The following is a 27,133-nucleotide window of genomic DNA, read 5'->3' on the forward strand; positions in this document are numbered from 1 at the left end:
CAAAGTAGTGTTTTTTAAAATTACCCATATAATTAATGAAAAAGGAAATCTGAAATTTCTACTTCATTTTGCCAAGTGAGCCTGTGGCAAGAGTTGTCCATCCCAAATCCCATTAACTCATTAACTAGTGACTAGGGGTTCTTGTCTATGATGTTTGTGTGAAGTCTCTTGAGTGACATCTCTCCAGTGTCTTTGTGGTTCCCAAGATCTTCTTAAGTGATGGGATAGGAACCACAGATAGGAATTTAATTCAGTAAACATTCACACCAGGCCTTCCCCATGCACGGCAATCTGCTAGGGTGGGGGCAGGCAGGGGGCTGCACAGTGGTGTTAAGTTGGGTTCTTCCTTGTCAGAAATTGAGACTATTCTATTTGGGTGATTGCTAGCGTGGGAATTCTGCAACTTTTGAAGTATTTGGATGTTAAAAAGATCACCCATGTCCTTCCACCTCCTGGTCTGTTTTTGCCTCCATTCGCATATCAAACTAGATATGCCATTTCTGTATAAGGATCAGAATAAATAATAATCTTTACAGACCTGGTTTAAATAAATGAAACAAGACCCAAAGGGAAGTATGAATCTGTATTTTCTTACAAAGTATATATAGTTATATACCATATACTATATACTTATAGTATATATAGTTATATATATATATATATAGTTATGCATCACGTTGACATTTTGGTCTATGACATTCAGCATACACTGTTGTTATTCCGTAAGATTACAAAGGGGCTAAAAAATTCCTATTGCCTAGTGATACCATAGCCACCGTAAGTTGTAATGCAATGCATTCCCATGTTTAGATGTATTTAGTTACACAAATTCTACTGTTACAATTGTCTACAGTATTCAGTAGGGTAACTTGCTGTACAGGTTTGTCTAGGAGCAGGAGGCTATCCCACATAGCCTAGGTGTGTACAGGCTATACCATCTGGGTTTGTGCCAGTACATTCTATAAGGTTTGCAAGACAATGAAATCTCTGAATGAGGTATTCATCAGAACGTATCCACATTGTTAAAATAGTATTACAACAAGAGAGGTAGAAGGAGCCTCAGAGACCATCTAAATTCTAATCTGAATTAGTTCTTAAAGTTTGGGTGCTGGGGAAGAGTCTGCGACCCCGTCTCCTCCTCCTACCCCTCCTGTGGAATATTGGGCACAGCACCCAGTTTGTGTCAGTTTTATCCAGCTGGAGAAGAGAGATAACAATTGCACAGAGTTGCCAGCTTCAGTAATTCTAGTTCCTGGAATCAAGGACAGGAAGCCTTTCAGTTCTTTGCACACCCTAACTTTTCTAGCTTCCATTGAATAAATCATTTAACTGTCAGCTAATTACAGTGTTGGGAAGTTTACATCATTCATCTTTTTATGGCACCTCTTGATGGAAGACCTCAGAGATTAAAACTCTTGACAATTTCCATGATATAAAAATGGAAAGCTGACCTACAGAAAGATGGGACAAAGATGAACACTCGAGAAGTTTTAAATGGCAACGGGATCATACACAGTAGCCTACTTAAAGCAGTGCTGATTTCAACACTTAGCGTACATTCCTGAAAAATGACAGAAATGTGACTTCTGTCAGAGCAATGCCATTTCATCGAACAGATAATTTGCTAACTACCAAGCACTTGCTCGTTCCAGGTCATCGTCCCATGGGGCAGGTACGGTTATTACCCCTCTTTGCAGATGAAAAAACTGAGGCATAGAGCAAACAGGGTCCAAGATCTGACACCTGGCAAGCAGCTGTGAGAAGTGAGACCGCCCCGCAGGTCTCAGCCATCCCCTTGACCTGTCAGCTGCACACCCGCACGAGGGTCGCATTTGTGCCTTCGCCCCAGGTCCCCGGCCTCCAGCGCCGGGCAGGCTCAGAGGGGGCGGCCCCCCGCCGAGGGGCTCCCGGGGACTCGCGCCCCCGCGGCCGGCGGGAGCGCGCACGGCGGGAGCGCGGCGCGGCGCGCACGTGCCGCCGGGAAGGGGCCGCCAGGGCCGCGCCAAGATGGCGGCGGCTGCGGCCGCAGCGGCGACGGTTGGCGGCGGCCGGTGAGGCGGGCGGGGCCGGCGGCGCGGAGGCGGGGTCCCGGGCGAGCCGCCCTGGGAGGCGGGGGCCGTTTCCATAGCTGCGGCAGGAGGTGTCGCGCCGGGGAACTTCCTGGTTCCCGGGCTCGGCTTCGCCGGGATCCTCTTGGAAGGGAAACAATGGGGCGGAGGGCACTGCGGTAGCCGCCGCCGCCGCCGCACCGCTCGGCCGCCCGGGACCGCCCGCCCTGCCCGCCGCCCTCAGCCGCCGCACACGGGACCGTCCCGAGGTAACTTGCTCCCCTCGCCTGGCACCGCGAGCTCCCGGGCGTCCTCCCGGGCCGGACTCGGAGTTGGCCCCACGCAGCCGACGCCGCCATTCCCGGACCCGGGAGGGGAGGCCGGGAGGGCGTGGGGGCCCCGGCCCCGCACCTGAGGCGCCCGCGCGGTTCCTGGCGCGCGTGCGTGCGGGGCCGTGCGGGGCTGCCCGGGGCTGCCCGGCTCCGGGAGGGCGCCCCCTGCCCGCCCGACCGCCCGCCCGACCGCGCTGCTCCCCCCCGCCCGGGCCGGTTTCGGTCCCCGCGGAGACGTGTCTCCCTCGCAAGTTTCAGCCGCGTCCTCCTGCGTCCAAGTGGGCAGGACTCGGGCAAACTTGGCTCCTTTAAATTAGTGCCTTGATGCCGCGGAAGCTTCTTGGGACCGGGCAAGGGGAGGATGGGGCGAAGGAGAGCTTGGAGATCTGTGCGCCTTTGCAAAGTTTGCAACAGAGTTTGGCGCTCACCGCCGTAGGACCGGGCGGCATTTCTAGTGCGTGAGAATGGTTACTCGCAGGTGTTAAATGGGTAGAAAACGCGAGAAATGTATAAACCGGTGAGTAGACGTTTCTGTAATTTGAAGGATTAGTTTCTCTTCCTACCCCCTGGCTCCCTCCCCCACCCCCGTTTAATCCGCAGGTGCTTTTTAGACAGTGAGTGGACTTTAACATACTTTATTCCTTTGGGACTGGAAAGGTTTATTGAATCCGGGCAGTATCCAGTCATTGGAAATAATGCGACATGAATGGAAAAAAGGTGGGGATACTGTCTTAAGCATTTTGCTCGCCGGAAGAAAATTATTTCAATCCTATATTAATCCTTTTTGAAAGATACTTAGGAATTAAATCTTAGGGATGGATTTTTTACTATTGCATAGCTCAGAAAAGTTGCACAAAACTTTGGAGAAATACTCTGGCCAAGTACCTTCGACAGTGAATCTGGGAAGTTCTATGTTCTGTCAGGGGGAAGTCAGGGTTCTTTTTTCTTTCCTGGAGTCATCTTACTAAGAATAAATTAACCAGCAGCAAAAGAAAGAGCGGCTTGCTTATTTGCTTTTATTACTATTTCTCGTTCAATCAGACCTTAAAATTAACGAAAGTGTTTCCAAGTTTACTATTCTTTTATAATAAAATTTGTAAACATAGTGTGGTTCATTACTTATAGTGGACATTGATATTATGTTGTATTCAGCATAGGGAATTTAAATATGTCAAGATAGAAAAAGAAAAAGGTTATGGTAATAAAAGTGTAAATTAACTTAAAAAAAGCACAGTCCTGATTCCAAGTACAGGTATTCTGAGTTAACAGAAATTCCTTTGCTGATGATGTATTTAAAGAATTGATGAGTTGTCGCAAAAGCATCAATGAAGCGTCCTTTGCCAGACGTTTAATAATTTGGACCCTGAGCCTTACTGTTGGTGCATACTTACTGGTTTTAGCTAGATTGTCAGACTTTCTGTTCTACCTGTTTTTGGTTAGGGTAGGCTATTGTTAGTTTTACACTGTTTTGACATGCAGATAGCTTCTAGTGGGGCAAACTGACTTTGGTTAAACGTACCAGTAAGTAGAAGTGCCAGATACAACACCATCTATTAATTGAGTGCTCATGTAATCACTTTATCTCAAACATAATTGGGAACCAAGAGAACTGCTTGCCACAGTAGATGCAGTCTGGGTCTCCAATTTGCTTTTATTGTACTGTGGTCCTTTTTGCCACCATGTTCATGTCTGTATCAAGTTACTGTTACATTTTGTAGCCAGTGAAGATGGGTGAAAAAGAGGCCAGTAAATTGAACCTAGTAACAAATTGAAATCAAACCAATTACTTTTGTTGAAAATTCTGGGAATGTTAAGGTAGTTTGAAGCTGGCAAAAGAGCCAGAACACTAAAACTTTGGGAATTGCTACTTTGGGTAAAGAGAAACACAACAATTCTGGTTTATGTTTGCAATTTCAGTTTAACCATTTTTGTTTTGTAACTAGTGCAATTCAGACCACTAATTACCAGGAAGTTAACAGTTTGTCCCTTCCCTGTGATTTTTGAAAGGCATACTATGTATCTCACCTCACATGGGATTCAATTATTTAGAGACACAGTTTTTCCTTTTAAAAGATGTTCCTATTCTTACTGTGGAAGTCAACATAAAAATAATCATTTGAAAGAAATCTGGCTTCCAGCACACTTATATATAGTACAGGGAGTTAGAGCCACAGAAACTTGGATTCACAACTTATGTGTGCCTAAAAGTTCATTGCTTTGTATAATTGGGGAAAATTACAAGCTTAAAGTTGTTTATTCAGTGAATATTTCATAATTGCCTTCGGTGCACCCCAAGACTTTGTGTTAGGTACCTTGTTTTCAACAATCAGTGGGATGAGCCTTTGAAGTGAAGTATAGGGAGCTATCAAACCCTAACTAGGGAACTAATTTGGTTTTGGGGGACCAGGGCAAGCTCTCTGGGGAAGTGACTTGGAAGACCTGAGGATGAGGAGGAGACAGTAGGTTAGTAGGCGAATAGCTGGGTGACTGGGAATCTTTGAGGGTGAGGGAAGAGCACGCACAGTCCCTGAGGAGACTGTTGTGAAGATTACGGAATAATGCTTGTGTGTCCCCCACATGGCATATACAGTCACCGTCGATTAGAGAGAAGGCTTCTGGTGCTGTTCTCTGTTCCTGTGATGAAGTGGCTTGGTTCTGCTGCCTACCCACTGCAGAAGGGGAGTCAGTGCCTGCCTGACCGGCTACAGTGGACCCGGAAGTGACTCTCAGCACACTTTGGTGTCTTTTATGACTTTGACTTGTTAGTTTTTACAGCCATGAAACTGGGATTCAACGTTAAAAGTAGTCTTTGATTTCTTTACAGCGTACTTTATGATGTCAGGATAGTATTTTGATTGCATTTTGATTGTATTTTCTCTCTGAAGAGCTAGACTACCTTATTTAAAATGTTTACTCCTCACACAATTGTAGCAGTAATCTCTCTTAAAATAAAAAATATTTAGTAAGCAGTAGATAGTTTCATTTGCTTATAGAGAGGTGATAAGTGACTCTGGAGTTTCATGTCTTGTTTTCTTCCTTATTTTTGGCTCTAAGGACAGCATTTAGTTACTCTGTGATAGAGGTACACAGTGCACCTGTGTCTTATTTATGTTGATAGGAGTGTAGGAAAAGTTATAATTTTACCCTAGAATTTTCCTTTTATGGAATCAGCAAGTGAATTAAAAGTGTTAGAGTAACAATCTTTATGACATATGTGAAGAATATAATTTTAAACCTTTTTAAAGTATGAATTTTTTAGTAATGTTAATTGATCAGGGATACAAATAATTATTTTATTATGAAATTAATATAGTTATTCATAAGTCAATATATTTATTTTTGTTGTTAAATCATAGCTGTGTACATTAGTGCAATCAAGGGGTACAATGTGCTGGTTTCATATACAATCTGAAATATTCTCATCAAACTATTCAACGTAGCCTTCATTGCATTTTCTTATTGTATGTAGACATTTGTATTCTGCATTTAGTAGGTTTCGCCTGTACCCATTCTAAGATGCACCGTAGGTGTGGCCCCACCCATTACCCTCCCTCCACCCTAACCTCCCCCCTATTTATTTATTTTTGAGACAGAGTCTCACTGTGTCGCCCTTCGTAGAGTGCTGTGGTGTCACAGCTCACAGCAACTTCAAACTTTTGGGCTTAAGCGATTCTCTTGCCTTAGCCTCCCAAGTAGCTGGGACTACAGGTGCCTGCCACAATCACAATGCCCAGCTATTTTTTGGTGGTTGTTATTGTTGTTTGGCAGGCCCGGGCCAGGTTTGAACCCACCAGCTCCCGTGTATGTGGCTGGCGCCTTAGCTGCTGAGCTACAGGCACTGAGCCTTATTTGCTTTTTTAAAATTTATTTTCTAAAAAGAAGAGACCATGGAATCTCTAGGTTTTTTGTTGTTTCTTTTTGTTTGTTTTTTGACATTTAATATTTATTAGCATGTCTGGTAAGATAAGAAAAGATGAAATAAAATTTTGAAGAGTTAGTCACAGGGAAAAAATTGATAGATGTGGAAGCTAAAATTTATAAAGGTTAGGGATATGTGTGTGGGCTAGATGTTTCTGTGTATTTCCCTGTTGCCGATAGTAAAAAATAATAAATTGGTGTATAGTAACTCTTTATCAATATATATATTATTTTTGAGACTGCCCTAGGGAATTCAGTGAAACCGTCTCTACAAAAATAAAAAAAAATTTTGCCGTATCTAGGGATGTGTACCTATAGTCCCTGCTACTTGGGAAGCTGAGGCAGGAGATCTGGAGCCCAGGAGTTTGAGGTTGCTGTGAGCTGTGATGATGCCACTATACTAGCCAGGCAATGGAGCAAGATGGCATCTCAACTAAAACAGAAAAGATTCTACTATAGATTCTTGACTCATCAAAGTATAATATTAATTGAGACTTTCATCCTTTTTCTGGACAATGAAAAGGTTTTAACAGTTTCCTTCTTATTTAACTCATTGTTGTCATGTATATTTTAACCCCATGGACGTATTTTTATTGTTTTAAGCTGTTATTATTCACTTTGGCTGCATTTCCTCATTCCTTCTCGCATCATTGACCTACCTGAAATAATTATCCTTCTGCCTAAAGCATTCCGTTTAATATTTTGTTCATAGTGAATCTAGTTAGATTGACACACTTTCTAACTTTTTGTTTAAGAATGTTTTTGTTTCACCTACATTCTTGAAAGGTGTATTTTGCTGGATAGAATTCTAAAAAATCTGTATTCTAGATATAGATACTAGCTCTTTGGAGAGATCGTTCTATAATATTTTGACTTCCTTGTTTCTATTCAGAAGTCACCTGCAGTAAGCATTGCTTCTTTCTTGGTAGTTTGTTTCTTTCTCTGGCTGTTTTTAAGATTTCCGTTTTGTCTTTGGATTTTAGGTGATTTTTCTCTCCTCTTTCTCTTCCTCCTCCTCTCCTTCTTGCTCATTTCTGTCACTTGATGGCTTCCATCAGTTGTAGAGAGTGCTCAGCCATTATCTCTTCAGTTACTGTTTTTCCTTCTTCTCTTGTCTGATCTCTTGCGAGTTCAGTTATACAATGCTAGTTTTCTTGCTGAATCCTCTATGTATTTTGGTTCTCTTGAATTTTTTCCAGACTCCTGTGTCTCTTTTTGTTGTGGATATTTTCTTCTGGCCCAGTGTCAAGTTTACTGAGTTGGTCGTCATCTCCTATTTAATCTGCTCTTAAATGTATTCTCTAGGTTTAGAATTTCAGTATAGTTCCTTTTCAAATATATTATGCCACATTTTGTAGTTTCTAGTTCCCTGTCAGAAGTTTCAGCTTTACGCGTATCTCTTTGGACAGAATCAGCATAGTAGCTCCCCTTAGAGTCCTTGAAGTTATTCTCCCTGTGGTCTCATTTCTGAGAGTTTGAGCTCCTTGTCTGCTGGTCATTATGTTTGAAAAAGTGTTTCTAGACATAATTACAGGTTTAAGAAAGGATTTTTTTCCATTGCTCTCGCCAGGCACTTGGGTCACCTTTCTCCAAGTTAAATTTTTTTTTTGAGGGCCTATACAACAGTTGATTTAGTTTACTTCTAAGTTATTCTTTGCTTTGGGATTCAATGTTTTGAGGTCTTATTCCCAAGCATGGATGGCTTCTTACGTAGATTTCATACCCTGACATTTTGTCCTCCTAAGGTTACCTAAGTGTGTTTTAGTCTTTCAGGTACCCCTTTGATTAAACATTTCCAGAAGTGAAAAAGCCCCAGAGTGCTCTGCTTTCCATTCTGGACTCCGGTCCTCTCTCCTGGACTGTGGCTGGGTAATTCTTCATTGTCTTGTTAGCTCTTTGATATCCTCCCTCCTTTTTTAAAAATAAGTAGAGCACATATTAATAGTGTGTGACCCTAAACATATATACAATAATGCACACTAATCTTAAATGTATACTCTGAATACATGGAATAAATGTACCTAATTGTGTAATCAAACCCAGTTCAATATCCACGTTTTCACTTTTCATGGTTTCAGTTACCTGTGATATATACAATAAGATATTCACATGTCTTTTATTATAATAATTATTCTAGTAATATTAATCTCTTCTTGTCTAATTTACAAATTAAACTATGTCACAGGCATGTATATACAGGAAAGAACCATAGTATATATGAGGTTTGACACTGCCATGGTTTCAGGCATCCTGTGGGAGGTATGGGCAGCTTCTGTATTTAGCTTTAGTGGTTACCACCATAAAGGTTTCCAAAGTGTTGTACCAATTTATATCCCCTGATATTTTTAATGATTTAAAATTATACTTGGTACATTGCTTTTTTTTTTTTGCAGTTTTTGGCCAGGGCTGGGTTTGAACCTGCCACTTCTGGCATATGGGGCCGGTGCCCTACTCCTTAGAGCCACAGGTGCTGCCAGTTTTTTTTTTTTTTTTTTTTAATATCCAGCTCTTTAAATGTCTTCAAGTAAGATGGTTGTTGGTCTTTTAATACGGGGTCTACTTTTGCTGGGAATGCAGGCCCCTCATCTGGTGCTTTTTTGTGGCTCTGTGTTTTACTTTTCTAGCTAGGTAGTTATTACAAAATAGAGAGTAAGTAGAAGGGTCTAATTGTGAAACAATAGACTAATTTATTTTATTTTTTTAGAGACAGAGTCTCACTTTGTTGCCCTCAGTAGAGTGCTGTGGCGTCACAGTTCACAGCAACCTCCAGCTCTTGGGCTTAGGTGATTCTTTTGCCTCAGCCTCCCAAGTAGCAGGGACTACAGGCGCCCGCCACAACGCCCGGCTATTTTGTTGTTGTTACTGCAGTTTGGCTGGGGCTGGGTTTGAACCAGCCACCCTTGGTAGATGGAGCCGGTGCCCTACTCACTGAGCCACAGGCGCCACCCACAATAGACTAATTTTTAAGACAGCATTTTACAATATGTATTCAAATTAGCGCTAATATATACATTAACTGCTGAAGAGAAATTTCTGGAATTTTTTTTTTTAGAACTTGCTTTTTGTAGGTGTGGAAGAATTCCATCCCTTACCAACTTACATCACCTTTTGTTTTTATCCACTATTTCAATATCGGTTTGAATTCTGAGCTCATTCACCAGATTTACTTCGGAAATACTTTTCTGGCTGTTATAAATCAATTTTCCTTCAAAGTTAATGATATGCGTCAACTGAGAATTGCCAGAAGAGTACCATTTAGATTCTCCCTCCAGCTTAGGGTTGTCTTTGATGATTTCATTGTTAATAGTCACTTTGACTTCCTTCCAAGTGTCAACTGGATCTGCCTCATCAAAAAAATGTAACCAACATTTTAGACCAGCTTGGGTTGCTGTAATGATTCATTGGTTGATCCTAATTACAGTGCTAATTAAAATTAGTTTTAATGTAGTAATTATATAGAAAGAGAGCTTAAAAATTGTGTTTCAGTTTTTTATTTTATAATGAGACCAAAAATGGATCAGTACTAATACATGTGTTACCTATGTAAGACATTTATTTTGCCGATGCACTTTCTTACGTGTAATTCCACAACAGTCCTGAATAGTATTCAGGCTGGAACTTTTAACTCTTATTTTACAAATAAAGAAACTGAGACTTTGGGAAGTGAAATGACTTAATTTCTAGAGCTGTTTAATTAGCGGCCGAGCTGTTACATGTTTGCACGGAGGAGTTCCTATTTGTTGAGTGATTTCTGAGCAAGGCTCACGGTCTACCCCCATCTTGCTGAATTCCAGTTTTATTGACATCCTACATGGATTTTCCTCTTTAGCTGTGTGTATTTACACCCTTTAAACATACGTTTTTCCATTTGCATTCAGTTCAGTGCCTTTGAGCGAGTGCAGCCCTTAGCCCTCAGCTCGTGTGTTCTCAGCATGTTCTGCTGCCTGCAGGGTGGCAGGCTGTGCTCCCCCGATCTCTTTATCTCTAGCCCCTAGAGCAGTTGTTGCTTGTTGTAGAACTGCAATTAGTATTTACTAAATGAATGAGTGGCTACATTCTTGTGTTTAGAATCCAACTAAATGTAAATTCTTTAAAGATAAGGCCTGGAATTATTTCTACTAAAAAAAAAATTCTTCATGGTATCTGCTATAATGCTTTTTGTTATAGTTGGCAGTCTGAAATTTTTAAGTGACTTTTAAAATGATGTAAGGCTCCTAAAACTCATAAATATTGGATCTTTCATTTTACCTTTTATCTGTAGAGCTAAGGCATTATGTACAATTCTGATGTATCAAGTGTATTAGGCAAATATAATATGAACAGATCATAAGCCACTTTGACAAGCCCTGACTCTGTAACTGACGTAAGTGAGGAAGAGTTGTGAAGGATGTTTGTTTCCTGAATGCCTGCTAGAATTTGATAACTCCTTCTGGAAACCTGACTTAAATTCTACCTGTGGAAGGGGAAATTTGACCTCTTTCTTATCTCATGCCTCATTAACATACATGTGTAAGCAAACCGATAAAACCAAATGATTTCCCATTTTGTTCTTAGGCCCATCTCATTCTGTGATCTTATTAGCAGGAAGTAGTTTGTTGATTTAGTGAATAGGATAAACAAACCTTTCACTCCAGCCTTGACAGAAGGTTTGCTTTACTTCTCTTGTGCTGAGAAAATACTGAGAGCTAAGGACGTTTAGCATTGTATTTCAGGTGGTATAAATTGCAGCAAGAGCATTCTTTTTTTTTTGTTTTTTGAGACAGAGCCTCAAGCTGACACTCTGGGTAGAGTGCAGTAGCATCACAGCTCACAGCAACTTCCAACTCCTGGGCTCAAGCGATTCTCCTGCCTCTGCCTCCCAAGTAGCTGGGACTACAGGCACCTGCCACAATGCCCAGCTATTTTTTGGTTGCAGCCACCATTGTTGTTTGGCGGGCCCGGTCTGGATTCGAACCTGCCAGCTCAGATGTATGTGGCTGGTGCCTTAGCTGCTTGAGCCACAGGTGCCCAGCCAGCAAGAGCATTCTTTATACAGAGCCTAAGAACTATGGAAGTATAGTAGTTAGACCTTCTGTGTAAATGAATAATGACTTTAATATTAACTGAAGTTGTCTTTTTTTTGTTTGTTGGAGACAGAACCTCATTATGTCACCCTCGATAGAGTGCTATGGTGTCACAGCTCACAGCAACTTCAAACTCTTGGGCTTAAGCAATTCTCTTGCCTCAGCCTCCCAAGTAGCTGGGATTACAGGCACTTCGCTACAACGCCCAGCTATTATTTTTTTCTTTTCTTTTCTTTTGTTATAGTTGTCATTGTTGTTTAGCTGTCCCAGATTGGGTTCAAACCTGCCAGCCCCAGTGTATGTGGCCGGTGCCCTAACCTGAGCTACAGGTGCCAAGCCTGAAGTTATTTCTTTATTTGGAATGAGAAGAAATGTTTCAGACTAGAAGTACTTAAGATTTTGAATTTTTTCAGGTTTGGCTTACTTGCATTATGCCAGTGTGTCCCAAATCTGAAATCTGCATTTCCTTTGAGCATCATGCTGGTGCTCAAAAAGTTTTACATTTCAGATTTTTGGATTTGGGATGCTCAACTTCTACCCAGGAATCTGCCTTGGCATATGCATTTGAATGAATGAACTGTGAATCTGAATTAAGAAAGGAAGATGCTAGGATTACTGTAATGTGAATTCCATGGTCCTAGGGTCTGTGTTTTGTTCATGGCTGTGTCTGCAGTGCCTAAACTCTGTCTGGCTCATAATAGTTGCTCTATAAAACGTTTATTGAATGAATGGTAAATTTTTATATTATCTGTATTAAATTTGAAAAGTGAACATTAATTACTTAAATATTAGCTTATAAACCTCTGAGAAAATAAATATAACTTGGTTGAGGCATTGTTTCTGATACTTTTTTCTTGCTGACTTGGTGAGAAAATAGCATAAAGCACATTGCAGAGTGTTCATTCGTTTTGTTAAATTTCCTTGAGACACATCTAATGGATGCATGAGAGACCATTACATGGAAGTTGACAGTTCATTCTGTCAGTCCCTTAGTAGTGAACATTTAAGTTGCTTATAACTTTAATACATCAATGAAGAAAATTTTCTTAAGCTTTTTTTTTTTGAGGGGTATGGCAGTTTAACAAATAACTATTTAGAAAAACAGGATCTAGGAATTTCTATGAGAAAATGAGGTGAGATTATACAACCGTGAAGGTGAGAACAGAGCTTCAGTGGTGAGACAGCTGAGATCAGACAGCACAAATGGTACAATCTTGGGGTAGCCAGCTGCTTCTACATGTAGATAATGTATAATCATCTATCTTTTCACATAAAAACTGTCTTGCAATTTGTGGTGGAACCTACTACTATCACTTGTATTTGTCTTTTACTTTTAATGCATAAATGAGTCACTACTGCTGTTTTGTCTTGTAATTATAGCTTAAAAATTATAAATGCATTTAACTCCTTTATGCATGTGGTTACATACATTTATGTTACTTCTATTTATAATTACTTCCTTTCTGAATTTGTTGGAAAAATTTTGCTTTTTCATATTAAGTTACTGTAATATATTCATACAAAAGATTAACATCATGATGTCCATCTGATCCCCTCTCTCAGTGTAAGTGATGAAACATTACCTCCTGCAGCGTCTCCACCTACCCCTACACTTCCATTGGGTTGAGGATGTCCTCGGCTTCATTGTGGGGTTGAGCATTTCTTTGCCTTTTTTGTTTTTTTAATAGTACATCACATATGTGTTTATCCCTTAACAATGTATCATTAACTTTACATATTTTGGAATGATATATCAATGATGTTATATGTGTGTGTATATATACACATTTGTATACTGTATTTTGCCATGTATAATCACTTTTTTGCCCAAATTTTTGAGGGAAAATTAAGGACATGTATTATACATGGCTTAGGAGTTTGTGAGCTCAGTGGGCCTCCTGGTGCTTCCTCCCACCTGGGCCCTCTGGGCGCATAGGGTCTCAGTCTGGAAGGATCCAGAGTCCAGTGGGAGTGGGCACCATGACCAGGGAGTGGGTGGTGGCAGAGTTGGTGAGGCAGGTCTGGCCATGTGGAGGGGACCAGGAGCCTTGTCGCATGGCTGCCTGCAGGCTGAGCGGCCTCAGAAGCTCCTGTACTGTTGGCTATGTGCATGGCCATCTCTGCTGCAGCCCCCAGTGTGGCAGGAAGGGATGGGCTCCTGAGAGAGAGGGAAGGGGCAGTCTTTACAGAGTGGGCAGCTGAGGGAGGGAGGGAGAGGAGGGTGGGTAGTGCAATCTGTGTGCTTACCAGGGGAGTGATAGCCCTCCCCAGAAGTGTATCTCCTGGCTGAGAGCTGGCCACTTTTTTGAGGGGCATTTTCCTGAAAGTTTGGGCCAAAAACGTGGATGTGCATTATACATGGGAGTACATTTTACATGGCAAAATTGGGTATGCGTATAGTATATATAATAAATACAAGTATATTTCAATATTTGTGATATTTGTCGATATGTTTTCCCATGGTTCATTCATTTTAATACTTCATAGTACTTGATTTTAGAAAGATGACATATTTGCCCTTTTGCTGATGGAAATTCCAATTTTATTTGCTATTGTGAACAGCATTGCTATGAACATTTTTCAATATACATCCTAACATATATCTGAAAGAATTTTTATAGCCATATACTCTCTTTTGGTTAATATTTGCCTGATTAGTTTTTTTTTTTTTTTTTTTTTTGAGACAAAGTCTCAGTTTGTTGCCCTCAGTAGAGTGCTATGGCATCACAGGTCATAGCAACCTCAAACTCGTGGGCTTAAGTGATTCCCTGGCCTCAGCCTCCCAAGTAGCTGGGACTTCAGGTGTTGGCAGGCCCAGGCTGGGTTCGAGCCCACCAGCCCTGGTGTATGTGGCTGGTGCTCTAATCACTGAGCTGTGGGCGCCGAGACGCCTGATTAGATTTTTAATGCTTTTATTTCTCACCTTGCTGTATTCTAGTGATTTAGGTATGTTTTTTTATGAATAGCATGTATTTTTTTTTTTTTTTTGTAGAGACAGAGTCTCACTTTATGGCCCTCGGTAGAGTGCCGTGGCGTCACACAGCTCACAGCAACCTCCAACTCCTGGGCTTAGGCGATTCTCCTGCCTCAGCCTCCCGAGTAGCTGGGACTACAGGCGCCCGCCACAACGCCCGGCTATTTTTTGGTTGCAGTTTGGCCGGGGCTGGGTTTGAACCCGCCACCCTCGGCATATGGGGCCGGCGCCCTACTCACTGAGCCACAGGCGCCGCCCAGCATGTATTTTTTTAATATAGTCTTTTTAACTTGAAAATTCAGTTAATTTGCATTTGTGGCTATATGTTTACACTCTATCAGTTATCTTTGTCTGTCAGAGTGCTGTGTAACAGCTGCAAATGTTCAGTGGCTCATGACAACTGGCCTTTTATTTCTAGCTGTGGTCCGTGGTCTCTGTTGGGTTTGGCTGTGAGCTATGGGTTGGCTTCAGTTAAGTCCCAGCTATCTACCTATTTTTGTCCAGCACTACCTGGGCAGGCATATCTCACAGTGCAGCATGGGAGTGCAGGAAGGGCCACCACAGGGCTCTTCTGCCTCCCAGTTAGAACCAGGGTTGTGTTCTCTCCCCCCACTTTCCAGTAAGTCATGCGGCCACACCCCAAGCCTCCAAATGCCTGGACAATGAGATTAAAGGCCAAAATTTGCAGAAATATCACCAGTGTACCTTGCATGTGAAATTGTGGGTTTAAAACAATTACTTTTCCCTCTTGGATGGTGTGAAAAATAGAAAGTAGGGTTTTTCTTTTTTCTCCTTTGTATGGCCAGTGGGAAGGGTAGTGTTCAGGGGCGGCGAATGGGAACCTGAACATTTTATCTTGTGTGCTACTGAACTGCCTTGTTGCTTCAGAGAGTTGGTGGGCTACCTGCTTTGAAAGTAGGTAGGAAGATCTGCTTGCTAAAGCTGGGATTAGTGCAGTCTTGAACATGGGACTTGAGTTAAGTCTTTATAAATGTTTCCGTGACATTGTACATTAATTCTAGCACATGCATTAGGCTATTTGTAGTTCTGGAAACTGTAAAACTTGTGTACATTTATTTCCTCAGATGGTTATAAACCCAGGGTTTCCTTTATAGGGTTTGCTATGTTGGTGTTTTGAAGTTAGTATTTTTAGTGCTAAGAAAATTCTTGATGTCTTAACTTAATCCTTCAATAAGCATTTATTCAGCTCTTTCTGATGATAGGCAGGAGTGGGCTACTTCATAGTATTGTACAAGGTGCTTTGTTGCTACCATTTAGAAATTGTAAATTTAAGATAAAAATTGAGATGTAAACATGAACAAGGAGAAAAGTCCCTGGCGAAAGAGACTAGACTCTGCAGGTATAAATTTAAGTGGATTCCTGTGGACCTTTGACCTGCATTGTGTGTGTGAAACATGGGACTCCCTTTTTTTTGTCAGCATTCAGCATGCTCCAGGTTAGCCTGTTCTACCGCACAGTTTCCTAGCAGGGAAAACAAATCTAATGGACTCAGTCATGCACCATCAAGAAAGTGTGTTTAGGGCAGCACCTGTGGCTCAGTGAGTAGGGCGCCAGCCCCATATACAGAGGGTGGCGGGTTTGAACCTGGTCCCAGCTAAACTGCAACAAAAAAATAGCTGGGTGTTGAGGCGGGCGCCTGTAGTCCCACCTACTCGGGGGGCTAAGGCAAGAGAATCACCTAAGCCCAAGAGCTGGAGGTTGCTGTGGGCTGTGATGCCACCGCACTCTACCAAGGGTGACCAAAAAAAGTGTATTTATTGTGAGAAACTTTTATCTGAAACTGTAACAACATGGGTGTTATCTGTTGTTTTAGATTTTTCATACAACTTATTTCCTTTGGGATAATTGGGTTATCTGGAAATGGAAATCATTTATTATGCACAGATAAAGAAGAACACTTGGGCTGGGGGTCAGGTGATTAGAGGCAGCACTGTGACTGTGTGTCATTGCTGATTGCAGTGCGTGAGCCATGCTGTGGGTGTAAGTGCTGATAGAATCTCTCTAATTTTGTGACTGTCTACTTCTCACGTATTACGCAACACGACTGACGTACGTAGATGTGGCAAGCATTATTTCTTCAAAAATTATTACCCTGACTTTCTAAAGAAAAGGTCCTTAGTAATATACTATTTTCTAAGTTGATTTAGAAAATAAACACTTTAAGACAGTGGTTCTCAACTTGTCAGTCGCATCCCCTTTGGGGGTCGAACGACCCTTTCACAGGGGTCGCCTAAATACATCCTGCGTATCAAATATTTACATTACGATTCGTAACAGTAGCTAAATCACAGTTATAAAGTAGCAATGAAAATAATTTTATGGTTGGGGGTCACCACAACATGAAGAACTGTATTAAAGGGTCGTGGCATTAGGAAGGTTGAGAACCACTGCTTTCAGAAGTAGCTTACCAGGATAGAAAGGAAGCTATCTATGTATGAGATAGCACAAATGTACATTTTGTATTGAATATTATTTCTGGGATTTTATGTATTAGATTTAGTCAGGCATTTGCGTATCCCTGGTTATGTTTAAATATAGTATTAGTATTTATGCCTAATACTAATTAGAGGATTTATAAAGAAAATCTTAGCAAAGGGTTGAGTTTGTATAATACTAACACATGGTGATGCTTTGTGCTAGTCTCTTACGTGACAAGTACAGTATTTTGTGTGTAATATTAAGTATATAAGTATTGCTATTCAAATACAGATTAGGGAAAGAAATGTCCTGAAAGGAAACATATCCCAAATGATTGGGTACATGTAGGGATATTGTGCTGTGAGAATTTTTTTTCTACTTTGCTGCTATTCCTATTTTTCTTTTTTAAATAGTGAACCTATATTATATAATGAGGAAAATTGTTCATTATTAGAGAAAGCTTATCACATTAACTTTGAGGATGGCTTTATTTGATGGCTTACATAAATCATTTATATACAATCAAACTAGATATAGCAAGCATGGGTATGTGCTGTACTTACTCTAGACAGAGTTCTTTCTATGATTTACTTAGCTGCGGATGGGGGAGGAATACGTTTTTAGTAATGAAAGCAAAGGATACCTGTTAGTAAGTTTCCGTGTGGTAATTAATTTTCATATATTGTTTATTTTTAAAATAATTTATTTCAGAAAAAAGGAGAATGTTAATTAAAGTCATGATATTCTTTTTTTTTTTTTAAGTGATGATATTCTAAAGACTGGTAATATATTATATTTAATAGCTGATGACAAGGGTTCTTCTGGAATAGAAAATATAGAACTGGGCGGGGCGTGGTGGCTCACACCTGTAATCCTAGCACTCTGGGAGGCTGAGGCAGGTGGATCGCCTGAGCTCAGGAGTTCAGGACCAGCCTGAGCAAGAGTGAGTCCCCATCTCTAAAAAAGCCAGTCGTTTGGTAGACACCTGTAGTCCCAGCTACTTGGGAAGCTGAGACAAGAGGATCTCTTGAGCCCAGGAGTTTGAGGTTGCTGTGAGCTATGATGCCAGAGTACTCTACTGAGGGCGACAGAGAGAGACTCGGTTTAAAAAAAAAAAAAAAAAAGAAAATATATGAAATAATAATAGTTTACCTTTGGCTCCGTGCCTGTGGCTCAAGCAGCTAAGGCATCAGCCACATACACCTGAGCTGGCGGGTTCGAATCCAGCCCAGGCCACCAAACAACAATGATGGCTACAACCCAAAAATAGCCAGGTGTTGTGGCAGGTGCCTGTAATCTCAGCTACTTGGGAGGTGGAGGCAGGAGGGTCGCTTAAGCCCAGGAATTGGAGGTTGCTGTGAGCTGTGATGTCATGGCGCTCTACCCAGGATGACAGCTTGAGGCTCTGTCTCAAAAAAAGAAAAAAAAGTTTACCTTTTAGAAAACCTTATTTTTAAATAATCTCATATTAATATGGGGCTACAAATGATCAGGTTACAATGTTTGCATTTGTTAGGTAAGGTCCCTGTTGTGTAAAAAAAAAACCAAAACCGTATTTTAAATATTGACCTTTAGAAAGTGCTATTTCTCTCTCTCTGTTTCTTGACTAGGACATGTATTCCTCTGAGAAAACTTGGACAGCAGATTTTGGCTTCCTATCTGAGTTGGACGACATACAGAGACATTTCCAGTCATGAGTAAGTGTGCTTCTTTGTTTCATATTTTATTGTGTGAAATTAAATCATCGGGTAACATGGATTAGTATTGTATTCAAGGAAAAGAAGTCTAACGTCTGTGTCAGTGTCTTTGATGGGACAAAGATTCTCCTGTACTTAACCTCATTTGATATAATTTTTCCTGTCAGTTGTGAGGGGACAGAACAGGGTGTCCGTGATGTGTGTGCGTGCAATTTTTGCCCATGCACTTTATGGGCACCCTGTGTAATGTAGTATTTTCTCTTCCTATCCACGTCTGCTTATGAACAAGAGAACTCGATTTTAGTATTTTGTTAACTGCTTCCTTTTAGACAGTGGTTCTCAACCTTCCTAATGCTGCAGCCCTTTACTACAGTTCCTGTGGGTCGCAATGCACAGGTTGAGAACTGCTGTTTTAGAGGGTGAAGAAGAAATTGATTAATTGCCTTAACTGGGATCCTGTGAAGCTTTGAAGTACAGATATTCTGATTATGGATGGAGTGAGCATTTCCTTATTGGAAGATAATGTTAGAGAGTTTAATTTTTTGTTAAACATGTTATTCATATTGATTATATTTACCTTTGTATGAAATAGGCCAGCTTTCTTACCATCAATTCAAGTAACTAGACAACTGATAAGTGAAAACAAAGCTGTTATTATTTTGAAACTTTTGAGTGCTTTCTACTGAGAATCATATTGTAATAAATGGTCTTTGATTTTATACTTTTCAGGGTATACTTTTTCAGTGATATACTTGGAATAAACAAGGATAGTTGCCAGATGAATTTAAATGCAGATTAGGAAAGGAACAGCTTTTGTTATTTTAGCTCCATTCATATGAAATTTAGTAAGAATGTTTATCCAGTGTAAAGTGCTAACTCTAGTGAAGATGGCAACAAGTTCATGAAAGTTAAAAAAGAAATGGCAAGTACTTTAACTTACAAAATGCTTACAATTAATTTCTGGACAATTAACTAAGTTTTCTTCTACTTTGTAATTTTAGGGTTCTGTTAGCATTGCTGTTACAGATGTGAGTTTTTAAAGACAAGTCCCCCCGTGTCTTTGGTTTTGATCTCAGTATTAGACACAGTGTCTTATATATGGCTGTCCCTAAAAAGGTCAGAATACTGTGAGGATGAAGGCAGGGGGCGCAGGCTTGATAGGCAACTAATAGTGTCTGAACCATGTAACATTTTATATTTTTATGTTATAATGGTTATATTTTATATGCAAGATTTTTAATTGGTTGTTTTTATATCCACTAATTCTTTTTATATTTCTGTTTAAAATGATTATTTTGTTCTTTTGTTATGTTATTCTTTTATTTCTTTGTGGATCTTTTATATGCTTATTTGAAAATCTTTTCCAGATCATTTGATAATTTTCTAATTTTGTTTGCAGTGAATTTATGTTGTGATTGTTGATGTTGCTGGTGGTTTCATCATGTTCTGTAATTTTGCGGGCATGTTTTGATAAAAGTTTTTTTTTCCCCTTGGTCCTGTGTCTCCCTTTCTATCTCTTTCTGTAATCTTTTCCCCTGCTGGTCTAGCAGATTTGTAGTTGTCTCCGCCTGGCTTTGGAGTTCCCAGATCAGAATCGGGTCTGTGTTAGTGGATCAGAAGCCTGGCCCCATGGTGACATTGGGGACATCACAGACTCAGTCACTGAGTCAGCTGGCATTAGGTCAGCAACATCCTCTAAGCTGTGTCCTCAGCACAGTTAGCAGAAACCTTTTTAGTCTTGTATTGTAATCAAGGAAGGGAGCCGTGTAGGCTCTGGTTGAGGCGGAGAGCCTGGCTACTGACCCACTTCACAGGGAACACTTTTATTTGCAGTTACCAATAGGATGAAATTTCCTGCAGTTTTTTCCTGCTCTAAGGCCAGGAGTCCAGCAGACGTTGTAGCTTCAGTTTGGTTCACACTTTGTGTTCCTGTTAGATTTCCTATCCACAGTGTTGTTTAACATGCTTGGGGCATAGATGTGCCATTTAAGTAACTTGTTTTTACGTTTTATCTGTTATTTCTGTGTGTTTGTTGTGAGAAGAGGAGCTGCAAAGAATGAGTAATTCTCTTGGGGGTTTAACCACTGGTGTTAGAATAAAGTCCAAGCTCCTTACTTCACATTTAAGATTCTTTTTTAAAAATCGGCTTCTACTTAGTGTCCTAGTTCCTTGAGCTGCTGTGTGTCCCCCACCCCGCCCTTCACTTGTGAGGTGAGCCCCATGCTGCTTCTCCATGGAGCTCTGCCTGCCTCCTTCTAGGCCCCTCAAGCTGTATTCAAATCATCTGTTTATTTGTACCTTTCTCAACTCTGTGTGCTCCTTGAGGGCAAAGACTATTTTATTCCTAGTGTCAAACAGTGGCCCTGGCACTGAATAGTTGCTGAATAAATACGGCACAGCTTTGGGTGTTCCTAAGTCATGTCCTTAGTATGTGGCGGTTATTCTGGGCATTATTATTAGTGAAATTTGAGCTGTTCCCAAGAGAATAGTGCGTGTTTGTATAGAGCGTATCCCAGGTTAAAGCATGCAGGTTGGCGTAACTTGGTATTTGGGGACGGTGAGGATGGCAAGAAGGTATGACTCCTGGACGTTGCAGAGGAAGAGGAGGCGATGGGAAGGGAGATTATAAAGCTGGAGCAGTAAAATCAGGCTCCAGAGCACTTACATTTGATCCTGTAGGGCTTATGGAACTATTAAAGAATTTCAATGCGGGAAGCAACTTAAGATTTTATTTTGGAAAAATTAACTCTGACAAATACATATTTTTGTTAGTGATCAATTTAAACAATTGGTTATACAAGCAGCATTTGCTTTTTCTAGCTTTGTTCTTAGTTTTCCATTCTTTTCAAGCCTCCTTTGCATCAGACTGAGTTATGTTTCTTTTTCTTGCCAATTTGACAGTTTTCTCTACCAAAAGAAACTGTTGTTGAATAGCCACTATAATGAGAGGTTAGGGAGTCTTACAGCAGTTTACCTTCTGCTACAGTTTCTAGAGTGTTATAAGTCTCCCCCAAAGTGGGAACTGAGTAAGAATTCCTGTTTTTGAAAAAAGCAATTATGGTACAAGTTAAAAAATAGGAATATATGTCATTAAAGTCTATATAGGATTTCCAAACTTAGATTTGGGTGAGAATGATATATTAAGTAATGTTTTTTATTTGTTTTCAATACTTCTCTAGAGATTACAGGAAAGATCGGATACTTTTATGTCTAGGTGGATTTATCTGCAGTATTTCTCGACCACTTTCATGTCATGAAGCACGAGCGATGGTCTAGTTGCACAGCACAGGGGTGGATGGCTGCTCTACCTCAGGCCCGACTGCCCTGGAAGCTGAGGGGTCAGTTTCTCCTCACACCTCCGCACTCCTGACACAGTAGTTGGCCTAGAATTTGTTGCATGCTTTATGATGTTTTCAGCTTTTATTCTGGCTGATATCCATTCTGTCAAATTCTGAGGCCGAGTATTTATTTTATGGCAAATGCATTATATGACGCATTTCATTACGATATGTGTTTCATTATGGATTGTTACCTTAGTTACAGTCCTCAAAAGCCTTTTGAGTTTTAGTGCTTAAACTGTTCTTGTTTTTCTATATTCGTTTATTTTGCAGTGTTTAACATTGATGAGTTTTGCCTATTTTGTTTCCACAGACAGTGCCAAAGGTGAAGTAAAGTTGTCATACTCAAACCCTTGCTGTAATTTGAAAGGGATCTTTTAGGTTTTTAACAGATTATAACAAGAGCAGTTTGGGTAAAAGACATTGTCATGCTAAAATGTTTTGGTGGACTATGTTAAAGAAAAAAGCCAAAAAGCATCAAAATAGGTTTCTCTTCCAAATCCTTAAGTTAAAAAAAAAAGCCTATTTGCTGTATTTTAATTTCTTGTGTTTTACTTCACTTTCTTGAGGGACATTTTGCTCTGTAACTACCCTGTTTTCCCGAAAATAAGACATTCTTCGAAAATAAGACCTACTTACAGGACAGATAAAACGTCCCCTGAAAATAAGACCTAGTGCATCTTTGGGAGCACACCTTAAAATAAGATGCTGTCTTATTTTCAGGGAAACAGGGTAATTAGATGACATGTTTCCTAAGAGTCTTTCTGGGTTTCAGTTCTCTTCTCCTGACTGGGCAGTCCAGGAGAATCTGTTGTGTTGGAGTGTTGGATTCTGCCCTTTGGCCTAAATGAAGGAATGACTTTTTTAAGGTCACTTCAGGATATGAAACATTTATCATTCACCCGAGGAAAAGTAGTGACAGTGAAACATTTGTGACCAGGCATCTTCGTGGTTTTCCAATAGAACAGAATGGAATAAAGATCTTCAAGCAGTAGTGTCCTAAGAGCTCATGGTGAAGGGAAGAATAACTTTTTTTAACATTTGTTAGAGCAGATAATGTTAGAAATAATTGAGTAGATTACAAAATCCCTCAGTGGTAGTATAAGGATTCTTATGAATCTTACTAAATAGGAAAATTTTGCTGCAAGTAACAGAAGACTTTCCTTAAGTATTAGCTGAAACTTGTCTTGAAGACATTAGCCTATCTAGATATGCATCCTGTTTTATGGAATAGCTGTGTACTTCAGAAATTGGGCAGAAGTTAAAGAAAAGACAATTAAAGTTGAGTCATATTTTACTTGTTAGTCATTTAATGGCATGTTGAAAGAAATCCCCCTTTAAAAGTATGTGTATAACAACTATCCATTTGTTATATTCAGACTTATTAATGTTTGATAAATATAAATTCTGAAATATAAAGTTTTAAATGTCAAGTGTACTCAAAATGAATATATAGTCAGTGATTCCTAATGTGGGGAGAGGAATTTGGAAATATGCCGAGACTCAAGTGTTTGGCAGTTACTGGAGGGACCTGCTGGTTTTTAGTGGGCAGGGCTGGGTGGAGTGTTCAGCAGTCCCTACTGAGTGAGAAACGCCCAGTGTGACTTGCAGAGCTGTGCAGCCCTCACTGCAGAGGAAGGTGGCACAGGATACCAGCAAAGCTCGCCTCTCAGAAGATGTGTGCGATGCGTTTCTTAATTTACTGTACTTCATTGTATTAATGCTGTTTAAAATGGAGTATATTGGTCTGTTAGCTAATTTATTTTTTTTAACTACTTGTGGAGAAAAATGAGTAATTCTTAGTTTGACACTATGGGAAATTAAATATGAATTTAATATAGTATTTCTTGAGTATACTCAGTGTTTTAAAATCTTTTAAATTTTTTGTGGGGGGATGGTTTACATTTTTTTTTTCTTTTTTTTAGGAGACAGAGTCTCACTTTTTTGCCCTCAGTAGAGTGCTATAGCATCACAGCTCACAGCAACCTCCAACTCCTGGGCTTCGGCGATTCTCTTGCCTCAGCCTCCTGAGTAGCTGTGTTTACAGGGGCCTGCCACAATGCCTGACTATGTTTTTGTTGCAGTTTGGCCAGGGTTGGGTTTGAACCCGCCCCCCTCTGTATATGGGGCCGGCACCCTACCCACTGAGCCATAGGCACTGCCCCATTTGATATTTTTTTTTCAAACTTACAACAAGGAAAGTTGTAAAAGTAGGACCCCAAATTCTCATACCTTTTGCCCAGATTTACTAGTTATTTATATTTTGTCCATTTGGTTCTATCTTTCTCTTCCCTCCCACCTCTTTCAGTAAAAGAAATTGATTTGCGACTAACCAAAACATTTTCTGTGAAAATCTGATTTTCTTTTATTAAAAGTCATTTACATTTTTTGCATAAATGTAATACACTATAGTAGTGGTATAGTAGTATAGGCTTAGAAAGCGTCTTAATTATATCAAGTAACTAAATCCTTAAATTTCAAATAATATATCTACTATTATTATTCTTCAAAAGCTTCCTTGTTTATCTAGATTTTGTAGTCTTGTCATTAAAAGTTTTCTTTTAGATATACAATATATTGCATAATACAGATAAATTTTGTATGTAAATCAACTTCAATTAAAAGTTTTTAGTACAGCACAAACCAATGTGCTCCAAATGGCTTTTTTAGAATAGTTCGAAGATAATGCATTCTTTTTTTTTTTTTTTTCCAGTTTTTCGCTGGGGTGGGTTTGAACCTGCCACGTCTGGTATATGGGGCCGGTGCCCTACTCCTTGACGGGAATTTTTTTTTTTTGGATTTTGGCTGGGGGTGGGTTTGAACCCACCACCTCTGGCATATGGGACCGGTGCCCTACTCCTGGAGCCACAGGCGCCGCCCCTGACGGGAATTCTTTAAAGTCCCATTCTGAGAGCAGTGGGGTTCCCAGGGGCAGTCCTCTTCTAAGTCCCCGATGCCCAGAGGCTGGGTGGGTACGCTGGCTTTGTTGCTAACTAGCCATGGTACCATTAACAAATGGCTGGACTTCTTTAACCTCTCTGAGCAACCCCCTACTCCTCCACATCCTCTCCCATCCCCTTTACTCATTTGTAAATGTTGGGGACTGGAGTAGATCACCTGGAAGCCACCTTTTAATTCTGAAATTTACAATTAAATCAGAAGATTTTCATTTCCAGTTTTGCCTTATAGGAGCACATCTATTGGATAAAAAAGGCATGCCCTCTTAGTTACAAGGTATGCTAAATTCAGAAAACACAGTTTTCAGGGTTCAATGCCTACTTGTGTTGTTTTGAGTTGGAATTTCAGAAGTACCATTGTTCCAAATGCGGACACATGTTCTTTGGTTGATTTTGCTTGTTCTCCAGTCAACCAGAGTTCAGAGAAGAACATACTTTAAATTAATATTCTCATTTATTCATTTTATTATCTCATTCATTAATTTTAGAAAAAAGTTTGATTTTTACAGTCTTTTCTTGAGTCTGTTGTTAGAACTCATGCTCTAGTTGGGAAAAAATTCTGTATCTCTTTTATATTAACTTTTGTACAACTATGTTTCTATATAAAAGTATGAATATTTTCTATAAGAAAATGTTATTTCTCATTTATCAAAAGACAGATGGGAAAGCCCAGCTTATTAAGTGATATTTGTTATATGGCGAAAGTGGGAGCACTCGACTGGCAGAGATCTCATAGACCACCAAGGCTTGTACGAAAGGTCTTTATTTGTGGGGGGGGATGTTGCAAGACAACACCAAGGAGGACTGAGGGAAGAGAGAGAGGGGAGAAAAGAGAGAGAGGAAGTGGGGGGAGAGACGGAGACAGAGACAGAGAGAGAGTTATATAGGTTCGGTTAGGGGAAGTCTTGGAATGGTGATGGGAGGGTAGAATAGCCAATAAGGAGTTACTGCCTGGCCGGAGAGACGTTAGGGGCAGGCCCTAGGTTGGGACAATTATCTGACATATGGTCTGTAATGAATACATTTATACATAATTAACATCTAATTTTTTTAATACTGTCTGGGTAGCTGTACATTGTCATCAAGCACAAATAGACATCTTCTACTGAGGGAATTTGAGCCTGTTGATGTACATGGCGAATGTCACATACAGGTGTCTCTTCCTTTCCCATAGTGCAGAATTGGTATTAAAAATTTCTATGCCTCTGTCTTTCCTCCTGAAAATTGATCTAAAATGGCGTTTTGGTATTATCTTCTTTTTTTCTTTTTTGGAGGTAACTGTGAAGAGTAATTCTTTTTAGAGCTGTGGATCAGAAAGGTCAGGAACAGAGTGGAAACATCTTCTCAGTTCCTCCCCTTACCCCAGTCTCCCACTCTTACTTTAGGCAGTGAGCTATGTATTAGTTTTTTGTTTTGTTTTTTAAACAAAAAACCCAGAAATGTAGTATATGTTTGTGTCATGATTATGGCCAGAAGTTAGGAGGTCAAGTGAAAAGGAGAGCTGCTTGTGTGGGTTGTCTCCTACTCATGTGGACAGAGAGGGGCCGTCGTGTAGACGGTTAGTAGTTGAGTGCTGTCTTTTCCTCTTGAACTCAGAAACTGACTTCTCTTGACTTTGCCTAGGTGTCCTGGAATGGCACCAGTTTGATTTCCCTGGGACACACTTATTTGTAGCATTCAGGTGTTAAACGTTAAAGTTTAAACAAAATGTAAAAAGATTATAGTCAGAAACTGATGGATATTCATTAATGTTTATATTAAACTGTGAGGCATTTGCAATCACAATGGCTTTTTAAAAATACAATTGCCTGTTTCAGATTTTAGAAGAAGGGCATAGAAATGGAATTTATAGTATCTATTAGTGTAGGTTTTGACCAGAGTGGTAAAGCACCCTAATCCCTTTCACTGGTTAATCTTGTTATGTTCTCATAGCTGCTAGTAAGAGAGAATATGTTTGCTTAATTATAACTCGAAAGAGATTTGTAGGTCAGCACCTGTGGCTCAAAGGAGTAGGGCGCCGGCCCCATAAGCCAGAGGTAGCGGGTTCAAACCCAACCCTGGCCAAAAACTGCAAAAAAAAAAAAAAAGAAAAAGAAAGATTTGTAAAAGCAAACATGTATACATGTATTAAGTTTTTATGTAAATACAATAGTTGGTCTTGTGTATTTTTCTTAGGTAATAATTTTACGTTACTGTCTTTCTGTGGTACACAGATGTAGGTGACTTGTGAGGTGTTCTGGTTTAGGAGAAGAGGAATTAGGTATTACCAGTGTTAGAAGAGCATTGTGAACATGTTTCCTTGAAACAATTATGGAACAAAAGAGTTCAAATTTTATTTTCAAACCTTCTTCAAGTTGTTGCTGTAGC

The 27,133-nt window shown here is 40.2% G+C and overlaps 1 protein-coding gene across 3 annotated transcripts in view; it reads left to right on the forward strand.

Moving 5' to 3' along the window:
- The first annotated feature begins 2,268 nt into the window (after positions 1 to 2,268).
- The window catches only part of USP6NL (USP6 N-terminal like), a 176,790-nt gene continuing 151,925 nt past the window's right edge, over positions 2,269 to 27,133 (forward strand). The window contains exons 1-2 of one of the 3 annotated variants that reach the window (XM_053572719.1): positions 2,269 to 2,317; positions 18,385 to 18,471. In XM_053572719.1, coding sequence (XP_053428694.1) covers positions 18,468 to 18,471 — 4 coding nt within the window. In that variant the 5' untranslated portion in view covers positions 2,269 to 2,317; positions 18,385 to 18,467. Of the gene's footprint in view, positions 2,318 to 2,780; positions 2,898 to 3,078; positions 3,098 to 18,384; positions 18,472 to 27,133 lie in introns of those variants that run through there. The other 2 variants (XM_053572718.1, XM_053572720.1) reach the window with 2 other exon arrangements.

The sequence above is a fragment of the Nycticebus coucang genome, chromosome 20 (assembly GCF_027406575.1).
Source record: "Nycticebus coucang isolate mNycCou1 chromosome 20, mNycCou1.pri, whole genome shotgun sequence".
NCBI lineage: Eukaryota > Metazoa > Chordata > Mammalia > Primates > Lorisidae > Nycticebus > Nycticebus coucang.